This window comes from Haliaeetus leucocephalus, unplaced genomic scaffold, assembly GCF_000737465.1.
Source record: "Haliaeetus leucocephalus isolate CR32 unplaced genomic scaffold, Haliaeetus_leucocephalus-4.0 Scaffold287, whole genome shotgun sequence".
In the NCBI taxonomy this organism is placed as follows: domain Eukaryota; kingdom Metazoa; phylum Chordata; class Aves; order Accipitriformes; family Accipitridae; genus Haliaeetus; species Haliaeetus leucocephalus.
In genome coordinates this window covers 79869-106052 of record NW_010972723.1, presented here as the reverse complement: position 1 = coordinate 106052, position 26184 = coordinate 79869, and the positions used below count along the sequence as shown (strand labels likewise).

At 55.5% G+C, this 26184-nt stretch overlaps 1 protein-coding gene across 1 annotated transcript; it reads right to left on the bottom strand.

Moving 5' to 3' along the window:
• On the bottom strand, window positions 1-26184 carry LOC104833447 (deleted in malignant brain tumors 1 protein-like). The gene is made up of 23 exons (XM_010570094.1): window positions 26085-26184; window positions 24683-25012; window positions 23378-23725; window positions 22330-22653; window positions 21355-21678; window positions 20410-20739; window positions 19834-19953; window positions 13477-13828; window positions 13059-13363; window positions 11354-11587; window positions 10509-10867; window positions 9672-9984; window positions 9073-9402; window positions 7674-8012; window positions 6683-6991; window positions 5437-5766; window positions 3854-4181; window positions 3328-3650; window positions 2417-2734; window positions 1582-1908; window positions 1009-1338; window positions 287-403; window positions 1-143 (listed from the first exon to the last, which is right to left on the bottom strand). The coding sequence occupies exons 1-23, from the start codon at window positions 26182-26184 to the stop codon at window positions 1-3; spliced, it is 6633 nt and encodes a 2210-aa protein (XP_010568396.1).

Genomic DNA, 26184 nt, shown 5'->3' with positions numbered 1-26184 from the left:
TCATGGGGCAGTGTCTTCTGTCATGAGCTGCGTTGTCTCAGTGTCAGGGTCCTCGGAGGCTTCTGCCTTGGTGGGGAGGTAGATGGTCCCCATGGGCTGGAAGGACGTTGCCGAAGTGCTCTGGTCTCTGGGGTGCTGACGGGCTGTGAGATGGAGGGGACACCGGGCTGTCACCAGGCTCTAGCAGATGCTGAGCTGATCCCCATCTCCCTGTCCCCCTGGATTTTGGGGTGGCCGGAGTGGGGATCCTGAGTTTGAGGGGGACACATAGGGATGGGACTGTCACCTCCAGCGTCGGCTGCTGCCATGCACCTCCTCTTCAGGTTGAGCCACAGCAGGACCCCGCTCAGCAGCATCACCAGGGCCAGCAGTGCTATCAGCACCGAGCAGGATGGTGAAGCACCTGGGGTTGGGAGAACAGACTTTGGATCCCATTTCCAGCCAAGACCAGTAACAGCGTGCAAGAAAACCTAACACTGAACACAGCCTGACCTTCCCCAGCAGCTCAGCTCGTGGTGGGGATGGGCTTTCCTTAATTAGTCTTCACATTAAGACCCATTTCCCTGTGTGGATGATGGGATGGAGGGGTCAAAGCGACCTTCCATGTTCCTGCTGCTGTTACAACCTCCATCAGTTCTCTGGTGCATTGTCCCACTTAAGATTTGGGGTGCTACATCTCACACAGGCTTTTTTCTGACCCTCCTCCGTCTTTGAAAGTTGTCCCAGCTCTACCACAACCTATCTGAGAAACAAGGGCTGGTCCTGGGTTTGGGGTGGGGGGGAATAAGGAAATTTGGGCTCCAAGAAGAAATGGGAGGGGTGAGTGTGTTTTGGACTCGGGAAAGCATCTCTGATGCTCCCAAGGGTGACGGAAAATGAGGCGCATCCCCCAGGAAAGGCCCTCAAGAGCTTGCGGGGATGAACATGTGCCACCTTTCCACTTTCTTCTCCCCTTGGGACCTTCTCCCCCCAACCAGCACAGACACCACGGAGCATCCCGGTGCTCACCCTTCGGCTTTGTGCACACTACGCCAGCTGCCGAGCCCTGCCTGCACGGCCCCAGCCCTGTCTCTCTCTGCTGGCACTCCAGGAGCAGCGACTCAGTCCCCCGGCAGCTCAGCCCCTCCAGCAAGGCATGGCCGTCCCCCTGGCTTTGCCGGGCTCCGACGGGCACCGACAAGGCTGGCCCGCAGCCCAGCTGCCTGCAGACCACCTCGGCTTCCAGCAGGCTCCAGCCAGTGCTGCACACCCCATGCCAGGTAGCGTTGTAAAGCACCTCCACCCGTCCCGCGCAGGGACCGGAGTGGTCCTGCAGCCGTACCTGCAAGGGGTTTGTGCCTGCAAGAGGATGCAAAGGGGGTGAGACGGCCCCTCCAACCCTGCAGGCAGATGGGAGAGGGGCATGCAAGGTGCACACGCGTGCAAGGATGGTCGTGCGTGCCATGCGTCTCCTGTACCTGCTGCACCATTGCCCCCCACCCTCCCAGCTCCTGATGTCCCACCAGTGTTGCCAGCTTCCCAATCCCAGATAAAACCCTTTTTTTGGGGGCATCTGAGCATTCCCCCCTTCCCGGGGACCACCTGAGCACACGACTCCCGCGTCTTCATCGTGGTTGCAGTTATGGAGTCCCCAGTTGCTAAGGCCACACTGGGAGAAGGTGGTCTCCATGCCAGTGCACTCCACGTTGTCCAGCCAGATGGGGTCCAACCCATGCCCGAAGTGAGCTTGGTCTGGGACTGACACGGCTGTCCCGCAGCCCAGCTGCCGGCAGACCACCTTGGCATCCTTCAAATCCCAGCTGTCGTCGCAGATGGTCCCCCACTGGTGTTCGTGAAACACCTCGACTCTTCCAGCGCAGCGGTTTGGGCCGTTGGCCAAGCGGACTTGCACCTCTGTGAAGTTGGCATCTGCCAGGAGAAATCCAGTTAGGAAAGGAGAACAGGGCACTCATCACCTCACAAAAAAAATTATTAAAAAATCCCTAAACCAGAAGCCAGAGTGCAAATACAGAGTCATTATGGTCCACCCCAGCAAGAGACACAACCCCCCCCGCCCTTCCAGGAGAGCATGGCTGTAGGTATGGACTTCAGTTGCACCTTTATATCCTAAAATGGTGATGTCTCCTCCATGCAAGCATGTGGACCAGACAATGGAGACCAGGCTGGGCTTGCTTAGTGCCCTGGGGGTGTGTGTGTGTGAAGGTTTCAATGAGATGTTGGTTATGAATGGGGTGGGAATCTGTTGCTGGGTTGGGGGCAAGCCTAGCCAAAAAGAGGCTACGACCCTTTGCCAGCTCCTCTCCCCCAAAAACATGCCTTCCCAAGGCTAGCATCATCCCAGAGGCAGCCAGATGCAGGATAGACCCTGCTCTCTGTGTGTGTCCCCAGATGCCCTGTGTCACAGGATGGGACCTACCTGAGCACACCACACCGGCATCTTCTCCGTGGTGGCAGTTACTTTGCCCCCAAGGATGGGCTCGGCAATGGGTGAGGGCATCCTCGCTCCCGGTGCAGGTCACATCATCCAGCCAGATGTGCCCTGTCCCCTGCCCGAAGCGAGCCCGACCGGGGGCTGCCTCAGCTCTGCCGCAGCCCACCTGCCTGCACACCACCGCCGCGTTGTTCAGGTTCCAGCCGTCATCGCAGACCGTCCCCCACTGCCCGGCGTAGAGCACCTCCACCCTCCCAGCGCAGCGGTTTGGTCCTGCCAGACGGACCTCTGCCCTGACCTCATCTGCAGGCAGAGAAGCAGGCGATGCAGCGTTGAGGACAAGAGGACCGCATGTCCAGGGAAGGGGCTTTCTGCTGGCAGCAGCCGGGTTGCAAACCTAGGGCAGATGCCCAGCCACGCTGGGGTGGGAGGACAGATCCTGCCCTAAGCCCTGCCTGCAGAGACGTGCAGGCAGGCATGGCCCTTCGGGCTTTGTAAGCACCACCAGGCACTTACATTCGGCTTCCAGACTCAGTCCCTGATGGGGAAGGGGAGAAGTAAATCCCCCTCTCCCCCTTTCAGACCCTCACTGGGACCCAGCAGAGTCTCAGTGCAGCCCGCATCCCAAACCAGGTGTCATTGTCCTTTCCCCCCCCCCTTCCCTGCTCAGCTGGGCCAAGGGCAGTTGGATCGGGGCAGCTCCATGGGCTACTGGGGTGTGGGGATGGGAACCAACACTGTCTGCCAAGGGGACAAGCACCCGTGCCCTTGAAATCTCCATCCTGCAGGCAAAGCTTCTGGGGTTAGATTGGAGAGGAAAAGGCTTTTTTTTGAGGGGGGAGTGGAGAGAGCAGCTCCAAGCTATGCTTTTAGGACGCTTCAAGAATGAGCATCACCTGAGCAGATCACGCCGGCATCCTCTTCGTGGGTGCAGCTGTTGATTCCCCAGGGCCTGGCCTGACAATCCACGAGGGTGTTCTCCCCCCCGACGCAGGCGACCCTGTCCAGCCAGATGGGATCCAGCCCCCTCCCGAAAGAAGCCCCTGTTGGGGCCGCGGTGGCCGTCCCGCAGCCCAGCTGCCGGCAGACCACTGCCGCGTCACTCAGGTCCCAACCGTCATCGCAGACCGTCCCCCATTGCTGGTTGTGAAAGACCTCCACTCTCCCGGCGCAGTGATGCGGGCCGTCCACGAGCCGGACAGTCAATGTTTTGGTTATGCTGGTGACTGGAAGCACTGCAGAAATGTCACGATGGGTTGGGGACACATGTGGTGCTGGTGGCAGTGCCCAGGGCTGGGGCGAAAGGAACCACCATCCCAGGAAGGGCTTGACCATCCCCCTGTAGCATCACCCCAGAGGCAGCAAGATGCAGGATGGACACCCCCGGTCCCACCGGGACACCCTGTGTTGTAGGAGCAGGACCTACCTGAGCACATCACGCCGGCATCTTCTCCGTGGTGGCAGTTAGTCTGGCCCCAGGGACGCGCTCGACACTGGGCGAGGGCGTCCTCGCTCCCGGTGCAGGTCACGTCATCCAACCAGATGCGCCCCGTCCCCTGCCCGAAGTAAGCCCGACCGGGGGCTGCCTCAGCTCTGCCGCAGCCCACCTGCCTGCACACCACCGCTGCATCGTTCAGGTCCCAGCCATCATCGCAGACCGTCCCCCACTGCCCGGCGTTGAGCACCTCCACCCTCCCGGTGCAATGATGTGGCCCGTCCACCAGCCGCACGTAGGATGAGCTGGAGTTGCCTGCTTTTGTGGAGAGAGAGAGAAATAGGTGGACACATGGCTGGAGGGCACCCCCACATCCCTGGACCACCCCCTGCCTACATCCATGGACTACCCCCACCATCAGCACCCCATGTGCCTCCAGGAAGGAGCAGGGCAGGGTCAGCGTTCCGGTATTGATGGCATTGATTAAAAAAGGCATTGACACGACCGGGTGCTGCCATTTTACTGGGGGGGACAAAACCCTGGGCCTGATGCCTGGCTGCAGGGTTTGGGTTGGAAGGGACCTTTAAAGACCATCTAGTCCAACTCCCATTCCACAGGCAGGGACACCTTGCACTAGATCAGGTTGCTCAAGGCCCTGTCCAACCTGAACGTGACCACTTCCAATATAGACTCATAGAATGGTTTGAGTTGGAAGGGACCTTTAAAGATCCCCTAGTCCAACCCCCCCTGCAATGAGCAGGGTCATCTTCCACTAGATGAGGTTGCTCAAAGCCCCATCCCACCTGGCCTTGAACACTTCCAGGGATGCAGCATCTACAATTTCTCTGGGCAACCTGTGCCAGTGTCTCACCACCCCCATTGTAAAAAATTTCTTCTTTATGTCCAATCTAAATTTACACTCTTTCAGTTTAAAACCCTTGCCCCTTGTCCTGTCACTACAGGCCCCGGTAAAAAGTCACTCTCCGCCTTTCTTATAAGCCCCCTTTATATATTGAAAGGCTGCAAGAAGGCCTTCTCCAGGCTGAACAACCTCAGCGCTCTCAGCCTTTGTCCACAGGAGAGGTGTTCCATCCCTCTGACCATTTTTGTGGCTCTCCTCTGGACCAGCTCTAACAAGTCCACGTCTTTCTTGCGCAGAGGACCCCAGATCTGGACGCTGGTCTGGGGTCTCACTAGAGCGGAGTAGAGGGGCAGAATCGCCTCCCTTGACCTGCTGGCCATGATATGGCTGACCTTCTGGGTTGCAAACGCACATTGCTGGCTCACCTCCAGCTTTTCATCCACCAGTACCCCCAAGTCCTTCTCTGCAGGGCTGCTCTCAATTCCTTCATCCCCCAATCTATACCAATACTGGGGTTTGCCCCAACCCGGGTGCAGGACCTTGCACTTCGCCTTGAGGTGAAGGTGCAGGAGATACACATGGGTGAGAGCTGCAAGAAGCTCCTACACCAACCCCGCACACACAGCATCTCCTCCAGAGGGGGCCAGCTGCCCGCCCCTGGGTACCGGCAGGAGCTCTGCCTCTGGCCAGCCCCATCCCCGCTCTCACCTGCGCACACCACGCCAGCGTCCTCCCCGTGGTGGCAGTTGTGGATGCCCCGCGTCTTGGCTTGACAGTTGTCCAAGCTGGTTTCCTGCCCCGTGCAGCTCACGTCGTCCAGCCAGATGGGGCCAGCTCCCCACCCAAACCGAGCCGAGCTGGGGGCCGAGATGGCCACCCCGCAGCCCAGCTGCCGGCAGACCACCATCGCATCACGCAGGTCCCAGTTGTCGTCGCAGACCGTCCCCCACTCGTTGTTATAAAACACCTCAACCCTCCCGGCGCACTTGCTTAAACCACCCACCAGGCGAAGCCTGGGGCTGTTGCCAATTCCCGAGCCTGAAAAATACCCAAAAATGAGCATTATTTTAGGGACATGCTTGTGCATCTTAACACCTGCTGGGTTGGAGAGAGCAGGACATCCCCGTGGCAGGTCTGGGTGGTGCTGGTGCAGAGACCTTGCCCTTTATCAGGGACTTGCCGGAAAGTGAGCACAGGGGTTTTTGCAGGGTGGAAGGAGGTACAGAAGATCCCTTCCACCAGTTGCACCCTGAGGGTGGTTGCACCCTGGTTCAGAGGTCGGGACAGGAGAAAGCACACGTCTCCACCTGAGGGACACCATGCTGGGAAGAACGGATGTACAAGGGTCCTTCCCAGTGTTTCTCCATGCTTTCCTTCCCCCTTGCTTGGAAGCTGCATCACTTAGGTTCACCTGGGACTACCCACTTCTTGCCCTAGAGGAGAATGGCAAAGGATCTTTTTGTGATTGTCCCTGTCCTGACTGCTTCTGAATGCTGCATTGACCTGTCTGTGGAGGTTGACCTTCCAAGGCCAAGGCTAGACTGGTAGCAGTTAGCTCAAAAGTGGTATATGACATGAGAGCAGCTGGTTCCAGTGCATCTTTCTGCATTTACCTGCACATCTTTGCATTTTACAGTGCTGGCAGCACAAGTCGCTCTGCCTGCTCTTGAGCACCCATGCACGTTCCAGCTACCGTCCCCAAAGGGTGCAGGTGCTTCATACCATGGAAACATCTTGGACACCTCCAACGGTACCAGACACTGAGGAATGTCTTAAGCCATGCTGCTTTTTTTGCCAGCATATCGTATTTTTCCATGCCTCTGAACACTGTTATGTTAACATGGTTTCTACTGATCTGGGCAATTTGTTGGCCAACTTGTTCCCAAACTGTTCCCAGCCTGCAGAAGGATAGGGCTTGGTCCGTCTTACAGAGAAAGCATGTGGTGAGAGTTACCTGAGCACACAACGCTAGCGTCTTCAACGTGGTTACATGTATGGTGTCCCCAAGGCTTGACTGGGCATTCAGCAAGGGTGGCTTCTGTCCCGAGGCAACTCACCCCATCTAGCCAGATGGGGCCAGATCCTTGCCCAAAACCAGATAAACCTGGGGCTGACACGGCCATCCCGCAGCCCAGCTGCCGGCACACCACAGCTGCATCATTCAGGTCCCAGCCATCGTCACAGACGGTCCCCCACTGCTGGCTGTGAAAGACCTCCACCCTCCCGGCGCAGGGGTGCGGGCCATTCACCAGCCGCAGGGCTTCTGAACTCCCCAGGTCCAAGTCTAAAAACAGAATCGGAGGACAATAAATCCTTGCCAGAAATGCCTGCCTGTCCCGTGGTTGGCAATGCAGTGGCCCTCCCCTTGCAAGGGGTCTTGCAAGGTCTCCACCAGCATGTAGCATTTCTGCTACTGCTGCACCCTGGGTGTGCATGCCTGAACACCTTTTGGGACAAGCCTGTGAGGACCATGCCCAGTAGATTGTGAATTTGGCTAAATTACCGAGGAGCTCCCATGATGTGAGTATCCCCATGGGGACAAGCAGGCAAGGAGGCTCCAGGTGCATCATGCACCTGAGCGAGGAATAGCTTGGTGAGGAGGAGAGACTCTCCAAGGACTAGAGGTTGTGTGGTATCATGTACCAAAAAAACCCCATGGGGCAGCTGCAACCCTGGTATGCCAGGGCTCTTTGTGCTTGATGGAAAGCCTCCATTATACAGGCTTGGGATTTCTGGGAATCCCGGGCTTGGGATTTCCAAGCACTTTGCCTGAGGGAAGCCAGGGACTGGTAGACCTTGAAACAGAAAACACCTTGTGCTTCCTGATAGGACCACAGGAACAAGGGGTGGTTGAGCCAGGACAAGGAGGAGGTGGATGGGCGAATTTGGTCAGAATGCATGGCCTCCCCCAGGGGAGGACTGATCCCCGACTCACCGCCACTGACCTGCGGCCACAGAGCATGAGACGCTTGCATGCCCACTCGACTTGCAGCTCTCAGCGCCCCAGAACTTGACCTTGCATTCGAAGAGGGCCCTCTCTGTCCCGGTGCACTCCACAGCATCCACCCAGATCAGGCCATCTCCTGTCCCAAACTGGGTAGACCCCACGGCCGAGCGCGCCTCCCCACAGCCCAGCTGCTGACACACCACATGGGCTTCAGCCAGGTCCCATCCGTCGGTGCAGATGCCCCCCCAGCGCTGATCATGAAACACTTCAACTTTGCCAGAGCATGGGTCTGAGCCGTTTACCAGGCGGAGGTTTCCGAGGTCAGAAATGCCCGATCCTACAACATCGGAGAGCGTACACATGATAAGGAGATGATACCTTCTGCCTTGTGAAGCTTCTGGCTGCCAGCAATGGGTTTACATCAGAGGCTCAGGAGCCTTGAGGGTCAAGGATGCTCTTGCGATGACAGAGAGGGCAGACCTTTGACGTGTGATGTGAACTGCCCCAAGTGGTGCCCAAGGCTTGATTAGCATGGTCAATGGACCTTATATAGTTTGCCTTCCTAAAGCAGACACATAGGGCAGGGTCAAGTCGCCAAGATGTAGGCGTCCTTGTGCTATTTGGGACTTCTGGAATACTTCACCTGCCCTCCAGCTGCTGCTCCTGAAGGGCACAGGTTTTCCTGGAGAATCTCTTACCCCAGCTAGGGTGAGATGCTACCTTCCCATGCTGGGGCAACTGAATTCAATGCTGGCTGTCTCAGTCAGTGACACCCAGATATTAAGTCCATCCTGATATTAAGTGACCTGGTTGCAATCCAGTGGCCCCAGCTTCTTAAAAGGCACTAAAATGGGCTGAGGGGTTCCTCTGGCAGAAAGTCAGAGCTGGAGAGGAGAGAGAAGGATGAGAGATGGGCTCTCATGGGCTCATACAGCTCTAAGTGTCATGGGTTACATCTACCATGGATCAGCTGAAGGTGTCAGAGGGTCCTCCCTGACCGTGATGGGAGAAGACCCATTTGTACTGCCGTCTGCCCTGCTGTGAAGAAGGAGGTGGCTGTGTTTTAATTTGCCTGATGAGAATAGTCTCTGGCCCATGCTAACTGCCAGGATTTGTGATAAATAACATCAACCAGAAGCACGCCAGAGACCGTATTTTTAGCCATAGCTGTGCAAATGTGCAAGGCATTTGTTTTTCTCAGACTTTAATGTCTGCGTACAGCTGCCCTGTTCCACCAGAATGGACCACAGGGGGCTGACTGCAAAGCAAAGGGTCTCCAGGCTGGCTGCAAACTGTTCCTGCATCGCAAGATCTTGCACCCACAGGGGAAAGCAGAGCCAAACCCCAGAGCCATGGTTTTCCATGGTGCTCCTGGTGCCATGACAAGCGGTGGTTACCTGAGCACACCACGCTGGCATCTTCACCATGCTCACATCCATGGACACCCCAGGCCTTGGTTCTGCATTCGGAGAGGGCTGCCTCGGTCCCCATGCAGTGCACGTCGTCCAGCCAGATGGGTCCCTGTCCCTCCCCGAAGTGAGCCCGCCGCGGAGCCGATACCACCTTCCCACAGTCCAGCTGCTGGCACACCACTTTGGCATCCGCAAAGTCCCAGCTGTCATCGCACACTGTCCCCCATTTCTCATCGTGAAACACCTCGACCCTCCCAGCGCAGCGACCTGGGCCATCCACCAGCCGGATTGGGGTGAAGCTGGAAGCAGCCGAGCCTGCAAACAGGCAGGGAGATGCTCAGAGCATCCAGCCCCTTCATGAGAGGAGGAGGGATGCTGCGTTTTGGCACGTAGCTGGTGCTGTGTGGTTACATTGTGTCTGAATGCACAGCATCTCATTCCCACCTCATGGAGGAACATCTCAACGGGTTTAGGGGTACTTGACCCAGCAGCAAGTGGGGTGAAGCTGGCATCTTGCTCCCAACTGGGACGGGGGAAATTACCAGTGCATCCTGACTCACTGCTGGTGCTGGAGTGAAACCCACCTGAGCATACCACGCTGGCGTGCTTTCCGTGGCTGCAGCTGCTTTCTCCCCACGGGCTTGCCTGGCATTTTGTAAGGGCTGGCTCTGTCCCCTGGCAGTTCACGTTGTCCAGCCAGATGCGTGGGGGTCCGGAGCCGAAATCCGCTCCCTCCAATGCTGGCAGTGCCATCCCGCAGCCCAGCTGCCGGCACACGACCTCGGCGTCCTGCTTATCCCAGCCATGGTCACAGATGGCTCCCCACTCCTCCTGGTGAAGCACCTCAACTCTGCCTGCACAGCGGTGCGAGCCGTTTGCCAGCCGCAGATGAACGGGCTCGGGGATGATTGAGTCTGCAAACACCCGAGAGAGTTATTGATGCCTTCAGACAGCCACCAGTTTCCCTCCATGCTTATCCTATTGTAATTAAGCTCCCAGCCCCTCTTCAAGCTGCTGAAAGGCACAGACGAGGGGAGAACAGGAGGGGTGAAACCCAAAACTCCCATCAGGAGCATCCTGCACCAGAGCATCTCCCTGCAGAGGGTGGTCCACACTGGTCCCCAGCCCCACTCCCTGCAAGAACTGCTTGCCAGGTGGGTCACTTTTGATGAGCTTCCCTGCAATGAGTTAGTCCTGTTGTTGGAGCTGGAGGGTTCCCGCGGGGTGGGAAATAGGGATCCCTGCAGGAACGCCTCCCACCACCTTAAATAAACATCTTGGGATGGGAAGAGCAGCCGTCCAATGGGACCATCAGGTGCAGGGACGGTCCGGGAAAACCCCACTGGTTGCTGATGCTGACCCCCAGTCTTACCTGGGGGTGCAGACCCGCCATCATGACACCCCCCCACACCACCCGCCACCTTGCGTGGAGCAATGCCGAAGGAGCATTGGTCACCTGAGCAAACCACACCAGCATCTTCCCCGTGGTAGCAATTATTGATGCCCCACGGCCGGGCCCGGCAGGCGGACAATGTGCTCTCCCTCCCTGTGCAATTCGTCTCGTCCATCCAGATGACGCCATTCCCGCGCCCGAACTGACCCCCCCTGGGGGCCGACAGTGCTCGTCCACAATCCAGCTGCCGGCAGACAACCTCAGCATCCAGCAGGTCCCAGTTGTCATCACACACGGTCCCCCACTGCTTGTTATGGAAGATCTCGACCCTGCCAGCGCAGCGGCTGCCATAGTTCACCAGCCGGACCTGGTCGCCCTCCGAGTTACCTAAAAGAGCGAAATATGGGAACAGGCCAGCACGCTGCGACCCATGGGTAAGGAAAAGTGCCCTGGCACCTTCCCAGGTTGCTGAGTGTTGCACCAAGTGCTGCAGGTTCGTCTAATCACCACAAAAAGAAGCTGGCTGATCCCCAGTGCCTGCTGGCTAAGGGGCGAGAGGTTGCAAGCTGCACCGCAGCAGCATCCCACCCACTGGCATCAGCACCAACCCCTCCAGCAGGACGCCCAAAATTCCTCCAGCCGCCCAGATACCCCATGACACTCTGCGATGGAAATGCCCACAAAAAGGACACATTGTCCAGGGCTGCTTGCAGAAGTGGAAAATCAAGGTGAGGGACCCAAGACCCACCACTTCTCGTGCTGTGTCGCTCCCAAGGGGGTTACCTGCGCACACCACGCCAGCTGCTCTCCCATGGTGACAAGTGCTGTTGCTCCAGGGCTTCGCCTTGCATGCAGAGAGGGCGGTCTCTGTACCCATGCAGCTCACGCTGTCAGGCCACATTTGCCTGGGTCCTTGCCCAAAATGCGACCCGCCAGGTGCCAACAGCGCTCTCCCACAGCCCAGCTGCCTGCACACCACTCGAGCTTCGGCCAGACCCCAGCCCTCATCACACAGGGCTGCCCAGGTGCCGTCGTGAGTGATCTCCACCCTGCCTTCGCAGCGCGTCGAACCGTTGGCCAGGCGGAGCTCGGTGGCCATGGACACCCCTGAAGCTGCCAACGACACGCAAGGGTAAATGCACCAGGAGAGTCACAGATGCTTCTGCTCCAGCCTGAGCATCCTCCGTGTGCGGTGAGCACCCAAACAGGAGACCAAGTTCCCAAAATGCTCAGCATCCTCTTAAAAGTGAATTTTGAGGGGTGGCTTTGCAAAGGGGCTTTATTGCAAAGACACTTATTGCAAAGTCACCTTATCATAGAGTCATAGAATAGTTTGGGTTGGAAGGGACCTTTCAAGGTCATCTAGTCCAACCCCCCTGCAGTGAGCAGGGACATCTTCAACAAGACTGGGTTGCTCAGAGCCCCATCCAACCTGGCCTGGAATGTTTCCAAGGATGGGGCATCTACCACCTCTCTGGGCACCCTGTTCCAGTGTTTCACCACCCTCATCGTAAAACATTTCTTCCTTCTATCTAATCTGAATCTACCCTCTTTTAGTTTAAAACCATTACCCCTTGTCCTGTCACTACAGACCCTACGAAAAAGTCTGTCTCCATCTTTCTTATAAGCCCCCTTGAAGTGTTGAAAGGCCACAAGAAGGTCTCTCCGGAGCCTTCTCTTCTCCAGGCTGAACAACCCCAATGCTTTTAGCCTTTCCTCACAGGAGAGGTGTTCCAGCCCTCTGGTAATTTTTGTGGCTCTCCTCTGGACCTGTTCCAACAGGTCCATGTCTTTCCTGTACTGAGGACCCCAGAGCTGGATGCTCTGCTCCAGGTGGGGTCTCACCAGAGCGGAGTAGAGGGCAGAATCACCTTCCTTGACCTGCTGGCCATGCTTCTTTTGATGCAGCCCAGGACATGGTTGGCTTTCTGGGCTGCAAACACACATTGCTGGCTCATGTCCAGCTTTTCATCGACCAGTACCCCCAAGTCCTTCTCTGCAGGGCTGCTCTCAATCCCTTCCTCCCCCAGCCTGTGCTGATACTGGGGGTTGCCCCGACCCAGGTGCAGGACCTTATAGCAAAGACACTTTATTGTGAAGTCACCTTATTGCAAAGGCACTTTCCTGCTCCCTGTTGCACAGCCCAAATAAAAGAGCTGAGCTACACATGCATCAAAAACTCCATCAAAAGCCCTGCATCATGGGCAATGGGCAAGACAGATTGGGTAGATGGGCAGGAACTGGGGAGAGTGAGTTACGCCTGCAGAAAGAATTGCATGGTACAGCCTACTTGCTCCCAAGCAAATCAGGCTTTGGGGTAGGTCTTTGGTAATTCATGCACGCAACTGCAAACGAACGGCCCTTTGCTGTTCCTGCAGCTTAGCACTGGATCCATGGCAGCAGGAGGCAGGCAAAGGCTTTGCAGGGTGACTTGCTATGTGCTGCAGGTCCTCCCCAGAGCTGCAGAGGGCATGCCACAGGCGAGCACCCTTGGGGGGGATGCAGGAGCCATCCAATGATCGCTTAGGAAACCCTAAAAATCTGATATTGACCCCTTTTGCACCTCAAGGTGTGTCACCTGAACATATCACTCCAGCATCCTCCCCATGGAAGCAGTTGTTGTCTCCCCACGCGTTGGCCCGGCAGTCAAAGAGGGTGTCCTCGGTGCCAGTGCAGTTCACCTCATCCAACCAGATGGGATCGTGGCCCCTTCCAAAATGAGCCCCTCTGGTGGCCGACAGTGCTGTGCCACAGCCCAGCTGCCGGCAGACCACTGTTGCGTCCACCAGGTCCCAGCCGTCGTCACAGACTGTCCCCCACATCTGGTGGTGGAGCACCTCCACCCTCCCGGCGCAGCGATTGGGGCCGTTGAGCAGCTGGAGGGTGCCCAGGGCGGTGATGCTGGATTCTGCGGGTATCCCAAGAGGGACAGTCGGAGAACGGTTGTGCATCACCGCCGGTACAGCAGGAAGGGATGCAGGGGTGCACAGCCAGATGGCTGCTGTCCCGGGCTACCTGAGCACTCAACGCTGGCGTCCTCCACATGGTTACAGTTGTGTTTCCCCCATGGCTTGGCTTGGCATTCAGAGAGATTCCTTTCCTCCCCAGTGCAGTTGACCTCATCCAACCAGATCTGTCCTGTCCCTTCTCCGTACCGAGCTCCTGGTGCCACCGACAGCAATGTCCCGCAGCCCAACTGCTGGCACACGACTCGGCCCTCGGGGGAACCCCAGCCATCGTCGCACACTGTGCCCCACGTTCCGTTGTAGAGCACCTCCACCCGCCCGGCACAGCGGCCAGGGCCACCCACCAGGCGAAGGAACCCCCCTGGGCTCTCAGCGGCTGCGCCTGCAAAGCCAGGAGGGGAAAGAAGAAGGGAGGTGAAATCCTGGGAGTGGATGGGGCTCGGCTGCTCACACGTTTGAGATGGCTCCTGTCCCCCAAAAAGGGTTTCAGAGGTTGTGTTGACCATCCTACACCTGCCCTGGGCATCTCAGATGGCCCTGGGCATCTGTAGTCAACTGAGCCCCATCTCTGCATCTAAACTCTGAATTTAACCATCTTAGCCTCAGTGTGGATCCCACATCCCAGGAGCCCTTTTCTTGCTCATGTAACAGGCAGGAAAAAAAAAAAAAGGGTATTTCAGCTTATGTGTGTTTTTGTACACGTGGTCGGCAGCAAAGATGTAGCTTCACTGTCAAGAGTGGGTAATTCCTTGGGGTCCAGCTGCATGGCAAGCTTGTGAGGATGAGTGGAAAAGTGCTTGAGCTAAAGGCCTTGGCAATGTGCAAGACCCGTGGTGTGAGATTGCCACTGGTCCCATAGGCATGCTTTTGCAAAAGCACTAACTGAAGGGAGCTGGTGCAGAAAGGAGCCGTAACTGGATGTTAGTCATGTGGAGAGCTCAACTGGGTCAGCAGAAAAAAAAAGTTCAGGAGGGATACGATTGCGTTGTGTAAATAAGCTTTTTGACTGTGGATAATGATTTCTGAAGTGCTCAGGCACTGATCTGTGCATGAGTCTGACCACCAGCAAGCGAGGGGCTAGACATAGCACTTGGGAAGTCACAAAAGCCAGAAAGAAGACAAAACAGGTTCAAAATCAAATCCCTGAGTCATTCAAATACGAACAGCATCTGGGCAGCTGTGGCATGCTGCATGCAGGAGTGCCTAGCTCAGCTCTTTCATTCAGGCTGCATAACAGGGAGCAGGAAAGCGTCTTTGCAATAGAGCGTCCTTGCAATAAAGCTTATTTGCAATAAAGCCCCTTTGCAAAGCTGCCCCTCAAAATTCACTTCTGCAAGGAGGCTGAACCACATGCATTGCAGGCACTCGGTCTCCAGTTTGCAAGCTCTCCTGTCCCCAGGCTAAGAGCAGAGTTCTGATGAAGGCTGGCTGTTCTGTTTCATCCTTTCCCTGTGTGCCTTTTGCTCTCCTTCCTTATTTTTACTAGGAGCAATGAGGCTACCCTGTGATAAGCAATAAATCAATCCTGCAGCTGAGACTTAGCAGAGCTGGTGGATTTCTTGTCCACCCAAGCAGAGTCAATGCACGTGCGACCAAGCAGTGCTTGCAAGAAACATGCCAAGTCCCAGCCCAGATGTCTCCAGCCAGCCAGCAGATACTGACTGTCAAAGAGGCAAATGCCACACTGAATATTCCAGGAGCAGGATTTTCAAAAAAAAAAGTGGGAAGATTGTACTGTTCCTCAGTAGGTCACCAAAGAAGGAGGAAACCCAAGCAAGTTAAAGCAAAATTTTAGTTTCAAGAAGTAGTGGTACAAACTGGCCTTAGCAACTAATCAGCATGGAAATTAAAACAAAATCTCTACCAGCAGGGAAAGCATATTCCTAATTTTGCTCACTCCAAACCTGATCAGAAGATGTTTCTGGTTGTGCCCTTTGTAAATGTCAAACAGCAGTAGGAAGGTTGCTAGAATCAAATAACCAGCTTCTGCTCTGAGCTGGGGCAGCTTGGGCAAAGCCCTGAGCCCTTTCTTAACCATTTCCAAAGTAACACTGCCATTGAACCATCAGCGTGATATTGCTCTTGCAGTAGAGATCTTCCCCATCCTCGTTCTTCCCCCACCAATGTCTGAGAGCAAACCATGGCTGTGGATAAGGGACCTGTAGGGTCTGCAGCTTCCTTATAGCTCTGCCTGAGCACAAGGAGGGATGTGTCTCTTGCCAGCATCTTGCCTGTCTGACCAATTAGCACAAAAACCTATTCAGTTCCTTGTGCTGCACATCCACAAGCCACCCAGCCTTGTCCTGGCAATGTGGGTCCCTACTTGCTCACTTCTCCATCGTACAGGGAGCCGCCTCTGTTAATGCACAGTGCTGTTGGGTTTGGCCAAGCCCCCTCAGTGCTGCAGTACCATGAGTTTGCCATGTATGGTCCAGGGTAAGCCAAGATTAAAGCAGGGCAGGAGGCTGTGGCCACCTGTGAGACAGCTTCAGGATCGGGCATGCTTCCCTCCACTCTTGTAATGCTCACAAGCCTTTAATTATGAGGCATAAGCCTTTGATTATGGGGCAAAAGCATGTGTGCAGAAGTAGACCTGCAATGCATGGCTCTTGGAGTGCAGCGGAGATAGCTGAGCTCCTGACTTCACGTAAAAAAACCTTTCACCCACCTCCAAAGCCATCACAAGCCATCACATCCCCCCGGCCCAGAACCCCGAGTGAAACCCAGGACCCCCGACCAGCCTCTGCTGTGCTCCATGAAGTGCTAGCTGAGAGCGGGCTGGAGGAGCCGACATGGCCAAAAGCTCCTTGCAGTCAGCAGCAAAGGTGAATGCCACTCACCCCAAAGGAATGCCATCAGGACGAGGGTCCCCATGCTCTTGGCCCCACCACGGGTGGGTTGGTTTCTGCCCCCAGGGCGGCTGGACGAGGGATGGAGACTGCTCAATATCCTGAAGTTTGCAGCCTGGCCACGGGCTGGAGGTTGGCGTGGACTGTCCTTGAGGTGCCAGCTGAGCCCGGTGTCCCACTGGCCAACTGGGAGGGCAAACTAGGATTGCTGCAGCGAGCCCTCTTCTTCCTCTGCCGTGCTTCCCCCCTGGGAGTTTCACCACCTGTGAAGCTCTGCCAGGAGGTGACCTGCTGCCCCATGCAGCGGCCAGTCTTGTCATCAGCTTGCGAAATGGTGAGCTGTTCCAGGAAAACACGGAGCAAACAAAACCCTCTCGACACTCAGGCCTGTTTCATATGTGCCAGCCCCTGTGGGCACCTCGACTGCCCTGACGTGTCCTGGTACTAGACACCTACTTTTGACAAGATAAATCAAGCCTTTATGCACGGAACTAGGAAAATATAGCTACATTAGCTTCATTACAAAGTGTCTGGTTCAGTTTTTTGGGGTGAGGTACCATCCACTGGAGGAAAACAGTTTACTAAAGGCTGGAAATGGCTTTATTGTGGAGGCTGGAGCCAGCGCCTGCACTGTAGCTGTCTGCCATCAGGTGAGCCTGGACACTGTCCGTGATGAGAAAAGGTCTTGCACCCACCTTGTGAAGCTTTGAATGGCTAGGTTGGATTTGGAAAATAAGGGGAACTGCCATTTTCTTATCCTATTGTGGCTGCACTTGCAAGACCCCAAGGGTCCCTTTTGGATTAGCAGTTTGCTTCCTGGTGGTTTTTATGCAGACGATGCTCCAGGCATGTCCCTTGAGAATTGCCACCTCAGGCATCTCCTGAGATGCTGAGAGGATGGAAGAGTTTCCTGTCCTCCCATCCCTTTGTGGTGGCACACTGAAGCTGTGCAAGGAAAGCCCGAAGCCAGAGCAGTGTGCCGCTGGAAAAAATGAGTTTTGCAAAAGGGTCATCAAATTAACATCACTGGTTGCTCCGAAGGGGAGAGTTCAGATGGAGGTGGGTGCTGTGCTGGTGGTGCATTGAAGATGGGGTTTACATTGGGCAAGGATGTGACCCCTGCCAGAAACAGGGTGGATGGTTCTGCCTGTGTCTGTGCAAAAATAAGAAGCAAAACTGGAGCATATAATGGGAAGAGGACAGCATGGCCAGGATGGTCTCAGGCTGAGTTTAACCTGTTCAGCCTGGCAAAACCTGAGATGGGTAGTAGAGTGGAGAGTAGATTGCTGCCTGTAGGAAGATCAAACAGGAGAAACCCAAACCCCAGAGGCATGCAGAGCTAGGGCTGAAGACCAAAAGGAAAAAAAGAGGTGTACTAAACAAAAGTAAAAGAATAAGCAGGTGAAAATTAGGCTGGAAGCAAGTCAAAACTCATCTCATAAAAAGTCAAGCAATTGGGAAAGGTGACTGTATGCATTTGTACCGAGGATCAGTGAGCCCAAGGACTTTGCTCCCCTTCTTTGCAAACAAACAGGCCAGCAGCAAAGAGATTCCCGACACTGACCAGCATGGAAATGCTGTGAACTGTCATAGCCTGACGTGGCTGACGCAGCTCTGGGCAAGGGCATTTCTGCTGGGGCTGTTTTCAGAGTTTGGACAAACAGCCACCCTGGAATTGAGTCATGGTCCTGCGTCTCTTCTTCTCCTTTTGAATTTGTGTGTTGTTGCCCCCCGGGAAGTCTGAAACCCCTTCTTGAGATGCTGTAGTCACTGCAGAGCATCTCTGCAGAGTAACCCATGGCTCGAGCTGGGATCTAGCAGGTGCTGGTCCTGCATGTTGGAGCCCTAAAGAGCATCAACTCATCCCAGCTTTATTACAAAGACCTTCTCCAAATGGTGCATATATTTTATTGCACAAAACCGGGTCCAAGGTCTTGTTTTCCCCTATTCTGAGGACACTGTCCAGAGCTAGAAGGAGCCCTGGGCTTTTGATGTAAACTTTGGGACAGGTAAGGCTGGAGGACCAAGTCTGCTGGGGCAGCCAGCAGGAAGATGAGAAGGCTTGGGTGCCAGCAGGAGGATAAAAACCCCTGAAGTCTGAGGAGTGATGGATGTCCATGGAGGATCAGATGACCTTGCGGCCACGTGTTGATAGGAGGCACCCAGCCGCAGGGGGGCTCTATGGCTGGGGCTTAGGGCAAGTAGCAAGACACAAACTGGTCAGAGCTGCAAGCCGCTGGCTGGGAGGGAAGGAGAGGTGGGAGGCTAGACCTGAAGGGCGTTGAAGTACATACTGTGACTCTTTCATTACATGTGTCTTCTCCCTACTGCCTCTTGCACCAACTCTTCCCTTCCATGCCCTTGTGCAGAGTTCAGCTCAGCTTGCAAGGCAAATCTTCATCACACCCTAGTCAAGCTTGTGGTCCCTTCATTCCCTCCCCATGACACTGGGACATTTCTCTGACTATGGCCCCTCCTGGCTTCACCAATGTGGTGCATGGTTTGAGTTTAGACCTGACTCCATGGGTTGCTCCATTAGGAATGTGACCCTTCCTTGTTGGTGGCCAGGACAATATCTCACCCAACATTAGTAATCTTGAGTCTCCTGTATCTGACCTGATCATCTACAATCCCTCTATAGCCAAGGGGCCTGTTCTTCCACCACTTCCACCTCGCCAACTCATTCCATAGCCCTTAATCTGTATAATGCTGCATTCTTGTTGTTTTGAGTTTCAGAGTTTTTACTGGTATTCAAAAGTGAATTGAATAAATACAATCGTTGAGGCACTTCTTATCCCATTGTGGATGGGCTTTTAAGTGCAATCCTCGTTTTGCAAAGGTGGTTCTGTACAGTGCAGGAGAGCCCCCTGCTCGCTTGCTCCTGGATCAGGAAGTAATCCTCACTTCCATGGGAGATTAGGGGAAAAGGTATGGTCCTGTTGGGAATGCGGTGGGGGTGATGGCACTGGGTGCCACTGCAGATGACTCTGCAGGAGGTTATAGGGATTATAGGGGCTATAGGGCTGGGAATAGGGATTATAGCGGTTATAGGGCCAGGAATAAGAGGAGTCTGTGTAGATGGGGTTAGGATGCTGGAGCCTACCCGGAGGACCAGATAGGGGTTATTCTGAGAAGACCTTGCTTGGAGACTGAGGGACTTTGTGGTGCTGCATGGATGAACTGGGACCCACAGAGGCTCAGTGCAGTGAGCTGGGGGCTATGGGGCACACAGGACAGGAGTCTCCGCTCTGCCAGAGGGGATTCTCTCTGTTGACCATCACAGCAACTGCTCTGCTCTCCTGGTTCCACAGAATGGGGTCTTGTGGGGTCCTGAGGAAGCCTTGCCTTCAACAAGCCTAAGCCTCAGATGACATCCCGGTGTCCTCTGTCTTCTTTATAAGAGGTGGTTTGGCTGCAAAATGAAGGAGCAGGGTGATGCATGGAGGGTACATTCCCCAGCCCCAGGTTGGTGTGCACCCACACCAGCCAGCAGTGCAGCCAGCTCCACATACACCATGTGCTGCAGTCCTGCTCTTACCTGGGGAGCGTCCAGCCCATCTTCCATACCTTGTCCAGAGGTACAGGACCAACAGGGTCCCGCAGAGCATTGCCCCCATGCCGAGGAGGCCTGCCAGCACCGAGCAGGACTGTATGACATCTGCAGGAAGAGTGAAGCTCAGAGGGGGTTGGTTGGATGGCCTGACCCTCTCTGCCCCTCTCACCCTTCCCTTCTGCTGCACGTTTCTGGGGACTTGCAATCACTGCCCTTCTGGGTGCTGGGGCTGACCCTCATCAGCAGGAGTGACAGCTTACCCTCTGCTTCAGGAGGGTGAGTGCACCCTCACTGGGCTAATGCAAACAGAGTGTGTCCACCAGGGATGCTAGGATCTCCATGCCCACTGAGATGCCTTCACCCAGTTGGTCCCACTCCGCTGCCTTCAGGTGCCTCTACCCTGCCTACCTAATGTCTCCCGGCAAAAAGGTTTATGGCAATGCTTCTGCCTGCCTGCCAGGCTGAGACAGGGATGGAGATAGGAGCCTCTACCCCACCATGTGTCTGCACCAGGTTGGCCCTGATGCAGACGAAGTGGGTGATGGGGGTTTCAGCACTCACCTTTCTGCTCTGTACACACCACAGCGGCTGCCGAGCCCTGCTTGCACGGCCCCAGACCCATCTCTCTCTGCTGGCACTCCAGGAGCAGCGACTCAGTCCCCCGGCAGCTCAGCCCTTCCAGCAAGGCATGGCCGTCCCCCCGGCTTTGCCGGGCTCCGATTGGCGCCGACAAGGCTGGCCCGCAGCCCAGCTGCCTGCAGACCACCCCGGCTTCCAGCAGGCTCCAGCCAGTGCTGCACACCCCGTGCCAGGTAGCTTCATAGAGCACTTCCACCTGTCCCGCGCAGGGACCAGGACCATTTTTCACCCGCACCTGCAAGGGGTTTGTGCCTGCAAGGAAGAGCACAAGGGGTGAAGTCACCTCTCTGACTCCATATGGCGATGAGAGCTTCTGATCTGCTCCCGGGAATTTTTTTCCTGTGCCCTGCTGAAGGCAAGCCGCCAGCACCTGCGACTAGCTATGAGGCATGGATTGCCTTACTCCATCGCCTTGTACGAGATGCCTTAATAAGCAACGTCACTGCAGGGCTGGTATCTGTGAGGTGGAGCTCATGGGAGACCCGCACCCACCTCTCCAGTGGCCTGGACTTCTGTGTCTAGGAAAGGTGTGCCTGGATTATTTTTTTTTTTTTAAGCAAGGCTCTGCCCATCCCAGGATGCTGTCATTGATGAGCTAGAGGGACATAGTCTAGATTAAATCAGTATGAGTTTGGTGCACAACTCCTGTCTAAGGCAGAGTGGCATTTTTTGCTCAACTCCAGGCCAAGTGGCTGGGTGAAAGCTGACTTTTGTTCTGATGCTGGGGATGGGGAATAGTGAAAAGACAACAGAGAGCTTGGCACAGCCCTGGAGTAGAACAGCAGCTCAAGCACCCGTCAAGCCCCACCTTGGGTGGACACCAACCATCCTGGCTCACCCATCCCGGTCCCTGCAGGCTGGTGTTACCTGAGCACACCACACCAGCATCCTCGCTGTGGGCACAGTTGTGCTCTCCCCAGTTGTTCAGCTCACACTCAGTGAGCGTGGACTCGGTCCCAGTGCAGTGAATGTTATCCAGCCAGATGGGATCTGCCCCTGGCCCGAAATGAGCTGAGCCCGGTGCTGACAGCACCATCCCGCAGCCCAGCTGCCTGCACACGACGGCAGCATCTTGGAGGTCCCAGGTGTCGTCACACACGGTCCCCCACTTCTGGTCGTGAAAGACCTCGACTCTCCCCAGGCAGCTGTTCGAGCCGTTCACCAGCCGCAGTGGGCGCTGCTCTGAAGTGTCTGTGTCTGTGAAGGGAGCAAGAGGCATGTTCATGCCTGACCGTCATCCACAGCTCCAGCTGGGCTTTGCAGCATGCTAAGCTGCAGGAAAATCAGAGCATCCTTCCATGTGTGCAGCCTCCAGCTGCCTGGGAAAGGTTCTACAGCAACAGAGCTGGCTTGGGATTTGCTTCTCATTGGGGTGAATAAGGAGGAGTCACAGCTCCAGAGCTTGGGACTTGGAGTCTGACAAAGGGTTCTGGGGTCAATAGTGACTATGGGAGGGTCCTGGGGTCAACAATAACTAGGGGGGGTTCCTGGGGTCAACAATGACTATGGGGGGAGTTCCTGGGGCCAATAGTGAGTATGGGAGGTGGTAGGAGGCATTGCCCAATGAATTTGTGCAGCTAGAGCTATTGGAAAGGGGAAAGGTAGGAGAAGGGTTTGCTCTTCCTACACAAAATCATCCTAACAGCATGCTGAGATCTCACAGCCTGCACTGACACAGGGAAGAGCATCACTCACTGTGGCATTCATACCCTTCTCTCAATTTAATTTTTTTTTTTTAAACGAGGGTGCAGTAAAGGCATCTATCCCTGGCTACCTGGGATGTGATTGAGCTGATCTTGCATCCCAACCTGCACAGTACTTATCCCAACCAATGTGGATCACCTGAGCACACCACACCAGCATCTTTCTGGTGGTCACAGCTGTTGGATCCCCATGGCCTGGTCTGGCATTCAGAGAGGGCAGCTTCTCTCCCCGTGCAGTTCACGTTATCCAGCCAGATGCGGCCAGACCCTTGCCCGAAGTGAGCCGAGCCTGGGGCTGAAGTGGCCGTCCCGCAGCCCAGCTGCCGGCAGACCACCACCGCCTCGGCCATGCTCCAGCCGTTGTCGCACACCGTCCCCCACTGATGGTTGTGGAGCACCTCCACGCGTCCTGCACAGCGGTTGGGGCCATTCTCCAGGCGCAGATGAGCTGGTGTGCTGGTGGCTGTGGCTGTGGCTGTGCCTGTGACATGAGACACAACAGGAGCGTCAGACGAGGTCTCCCCCAAGGTGCTTCTTCTTGCCACCATGGGGGAAGCTCCCATGTCCACAAAGAACAGCTGAGGAATATCTAAAGTTTGGGGCTAAACATTTCAGGTGCAGGCAAAACCAGCCGTGCAACCCCAGAGCCTGTGCACATTCAACATAAGCACAGGCAAACCATAAACGGCTGCAATTGTTTTTTTAGTCCTCCCTGGTGGCTGTCCATGAACCCTTCACATGGCTGCAGCAGCCCACTGAAGGGAGAGACTTTCTGTGGACCCCCATTGCCACTGCCCCTTCTTCAAAAGGACTTCAGAGCCCCCCCCACCTCATCTTTGCACAGCCTGTGGGCTACTGGTCCCCATAGTGTGGTGGGTTGGGACCTTGCTAGGAGCATCTAGCACCCAGCTCAGTGCTTCCCCTCTCTCCTTGGTGCCCATGCAAGCCCACTTTTTGTGTGCTGCCCAAAGGTCATCATTCCCTTCCTATTATACCTGCTGCTCCTTACTTTCATGGACCTGTGTGCTAACAAGTGCCAGCATGACATGTTGCCGGAGATGGGACAAGGTCACCCACCCAGGTGTCTGCTGCCCAGCCCTTGGCTGCAGCTGTGAAACTGGTATGAATCCCCGGAGCAGAGCATCCTCCGCTGAACTTCTCCTCCTGGTCTACAAGCATGATGTTACCTGTGCATACAACGCTGGCATCTTCTGTATGGTCACAGTTGTTGGCACCCCAAGGACTGGCCAGGCATTCGGACAGGGCAGCTTCAGTCCCTCTGCACTGAACGTTGTCCAGCCAAATGCGGCCCGAGCCCTGGCCAAAGTGAGCTGTGCCATAGGCTGACACCGCCATCCCGCAGCCCAGCTGCCGGCACACCACTCTGGCATTGGGAAAGCTCCAGTCGTCATCACACACGGTTCCCCACTGGTTGTCATGCATCACCTCTACTCTTCCAGAGCAGGGGTTCGGGCCGTTTACCAGGCGGAGCTCTGTAGGACCAATGTGGATGGACCTAGGGTATCTGGATGAGTCTGTGGAGGGCACAAGAGTTGCACCATGAAAACCCCCTTGCCCCTCATTTCTGGAGGACCGTTCTGCACTCCACTACGGTTGCTGACTGCACCCAGCGGTTACCAAAGTGCAGCCACCTTGGGACTGGGACAGGGGTGATGCCACATGGTCCCAGCAAACCGTGGTCTTTCCAGCTGTGACTGGAGATCCTGAGGATGGGTGGGACAGGAGAAGGCAGAAAGCTTTTTTTCCTGGTGTTCATGGGGCGCCACATCCTCTTTGCAGGAGGAGGTGACAACCGAGGGGGCTCAGCACACCCATGTGCCAACATCTGTTGGGACAATTCTGGCACCAGTGGCTCCAGCACCTACCAATTGCCATGAGCGCCTGCACCTCAATCAGCCACCAAAGCTCCAAGCTTTTGGAGCTCCAAGCTTTTGGAGCTTCACAGTGTGTGGTCATAAAAGAGTGTTCTTTAGGTGATTGTAGCTTGCCAGAGGCAAGGGCATGGAAACCATCCTGTCTCTCATGTTGGTGATGGGGAGGAGGAATGTGGGTGTCTCCTCCCGGCTGTTTTCTCCCCTGCCTAAGGCTGTGTCTCACAGTGTCTGCCTGCAAAACACAATAGGTGTCTAGCCCTCCCTGTGCTCCCAAAACATGCAGCCAAAGCAAGTCCTGTGTGGGTCCTGCTCACCACGGAGGTGCGTGATGTGCAAGGGGTCCCTACGCATCTCCCAGAGGTGATTCAGCATCTCAGGAAGGTGGAGTTAGCACAGACAATGTTTCCAAGCCTGATTCCTAAATTGTTCCCTAGCCTGCAGTCCCATGTATGGGACAAACCACAAAACCATCCCTTGCTGGGGCCATGGGTGCTCTGTGCCGCAGGGAGCTTTTGGAAAACTGGGGGGCAACACTCCTTGCAAGGGAATTTGTGTTTTGTCATGTCCCCCTGTACCATGATTTCCATGGGGCATTACCTGAGCACACCACGCCAGCATCTTCGCCGTGGTGGCAGTTGTTCTTTCCCCAGCCCTTCGTCCTGCAGTAAGACAGGGCGACCTCCGTCCCCGTGCAATTCACATCATCCAGCCAGATGCGACCGGACCCTGCCCTGAAATGCCCGGCCCTGGTGGCTGACAGCGCCACACCGCAGCCCAGCTGCCGGCACACCACACCAGCATCCTTCAGGTCCCAATGGTCATCGCACACCGTTCCCCACTGGTTCTCATAGAAGACCTCGACCCTGCCGGCACAGCGGTGCGGGCCATCTGACAGGCGGATGGGAGCCCGCTGGGAAGCAGCCAGGTCTGCAAGAGGGATATAGAGAGGGTCTGCTGCGGAAGAGCAGCACTGGGAAAGGCTGTGTTGCTTGCATGAGCTTGACAGAGCCTCTGCAAATGGCTGCGGCTTATGTCAACCACGGATGTGATTCTCCTTTGGCTCAAAGACAAACCAAACAACCCAAGTCCAGGAGAGAAAATGCTCTGCAAACCCCCTTTTTGAAAGACAATTATCTTTAAAGGGGCTTCAGATACTTTTTTTGCTTAGTATTCCCAATCAATGAAAAGAAAATCACTGCCAGCTGGACTGAAAACTCCAGGAAACTCTATGTAGGGAGTAGCTGCCAGGCATCTGATGGAAAGGGGGGACTGTCTGTGTGCAATCTGGTGCTTTAATTAGCGATTTGCATGAAGTGATAGGGAGCCTGCGCAGCAAATGAGCCCATGGCCCCTAGCCAAGTGGAGCTGTGTCTTAGAGGGGGGCATTACACCGGCTGAAACTACAGCAAGGAAGGAAAATATGAGGTGTTTAATGGCTGAGGCAGTAAGCACTGGAGGGGCTGAGCTGCGGTGGGATGCCCATGTTGGGGTTTGGGTAGAGGCTGCAGCATCCCCTGGAGAAGGGGATGCAAAATGAGGCAGGCAGAGGCAGAAAAAAATAAAAGCACCTTGGCATCCCACTTGCAGCACAATTGGTCCCCTCCTGGAAAGCCTTCATGTCTGTAGGGCACAGAGCAGAATAAATGCTCCTGTTTGCACTGGGGGGAAGAGGACTTTGTGCCCTTTGTAAACAAACCAGCCGGCCCTGAAGATGCGGCCAACACAAATAAGCAATTTCTGGTTTTGACTGTCACCGATTGGTAAGTCTCCAAGCATTTCCCAACCACTCTGTGCAAGGGCAGCAGCGCAGAGGCCAGGATAATTACGTGGCTAACGAGGTTTCCTTCCCCATCCGCTGCTTTCTCTTCCTTTTTAAAGGCTGATGAGTCAAAGGAAGCTTTGCCCCATCCATCTGCAAGCCCAGTCCCCCCCATTCCTGCAGATCACTGACCCCCTCTTTCTCCTAGGATGCTCCTTCCCCCATGCAAGAGCCACTCACCACAGAGGCACACCAGGTAGATGAGGAGCCCTGCTGTGGCGAAGCCAGCCCAGTTGCTGTGCAGGGACAGGAGGCAACGTCCCGAAAACCCCATGCCCAT

Excerpts from the sequence above, each read along its gene's own strand:
- LOC104833447 (XM_010570094.1), bottom strand. The coding sequence starts at position 26,184 with ATGGGCATGGGGTTTTCGGGACGTTGCCTCCTGTCCCTGCACAGCAAC. Across the intron at positions 21,679-22,329 it reads TGCTGGTGTGGTGTGCTCAG|ACACTTCAGAGCAGCGCCCA; the intron begins GTGATCCACATT and ends TCACAGACACAG. Across the intron at positions 4,182-5,436 it reads CGCTGGCGTGGTGTGCGCAG|GCAACTCCAGCTCATCCTAC; the intron begins GTGAGAGCGGGG and ends CCACAAAAGCAG.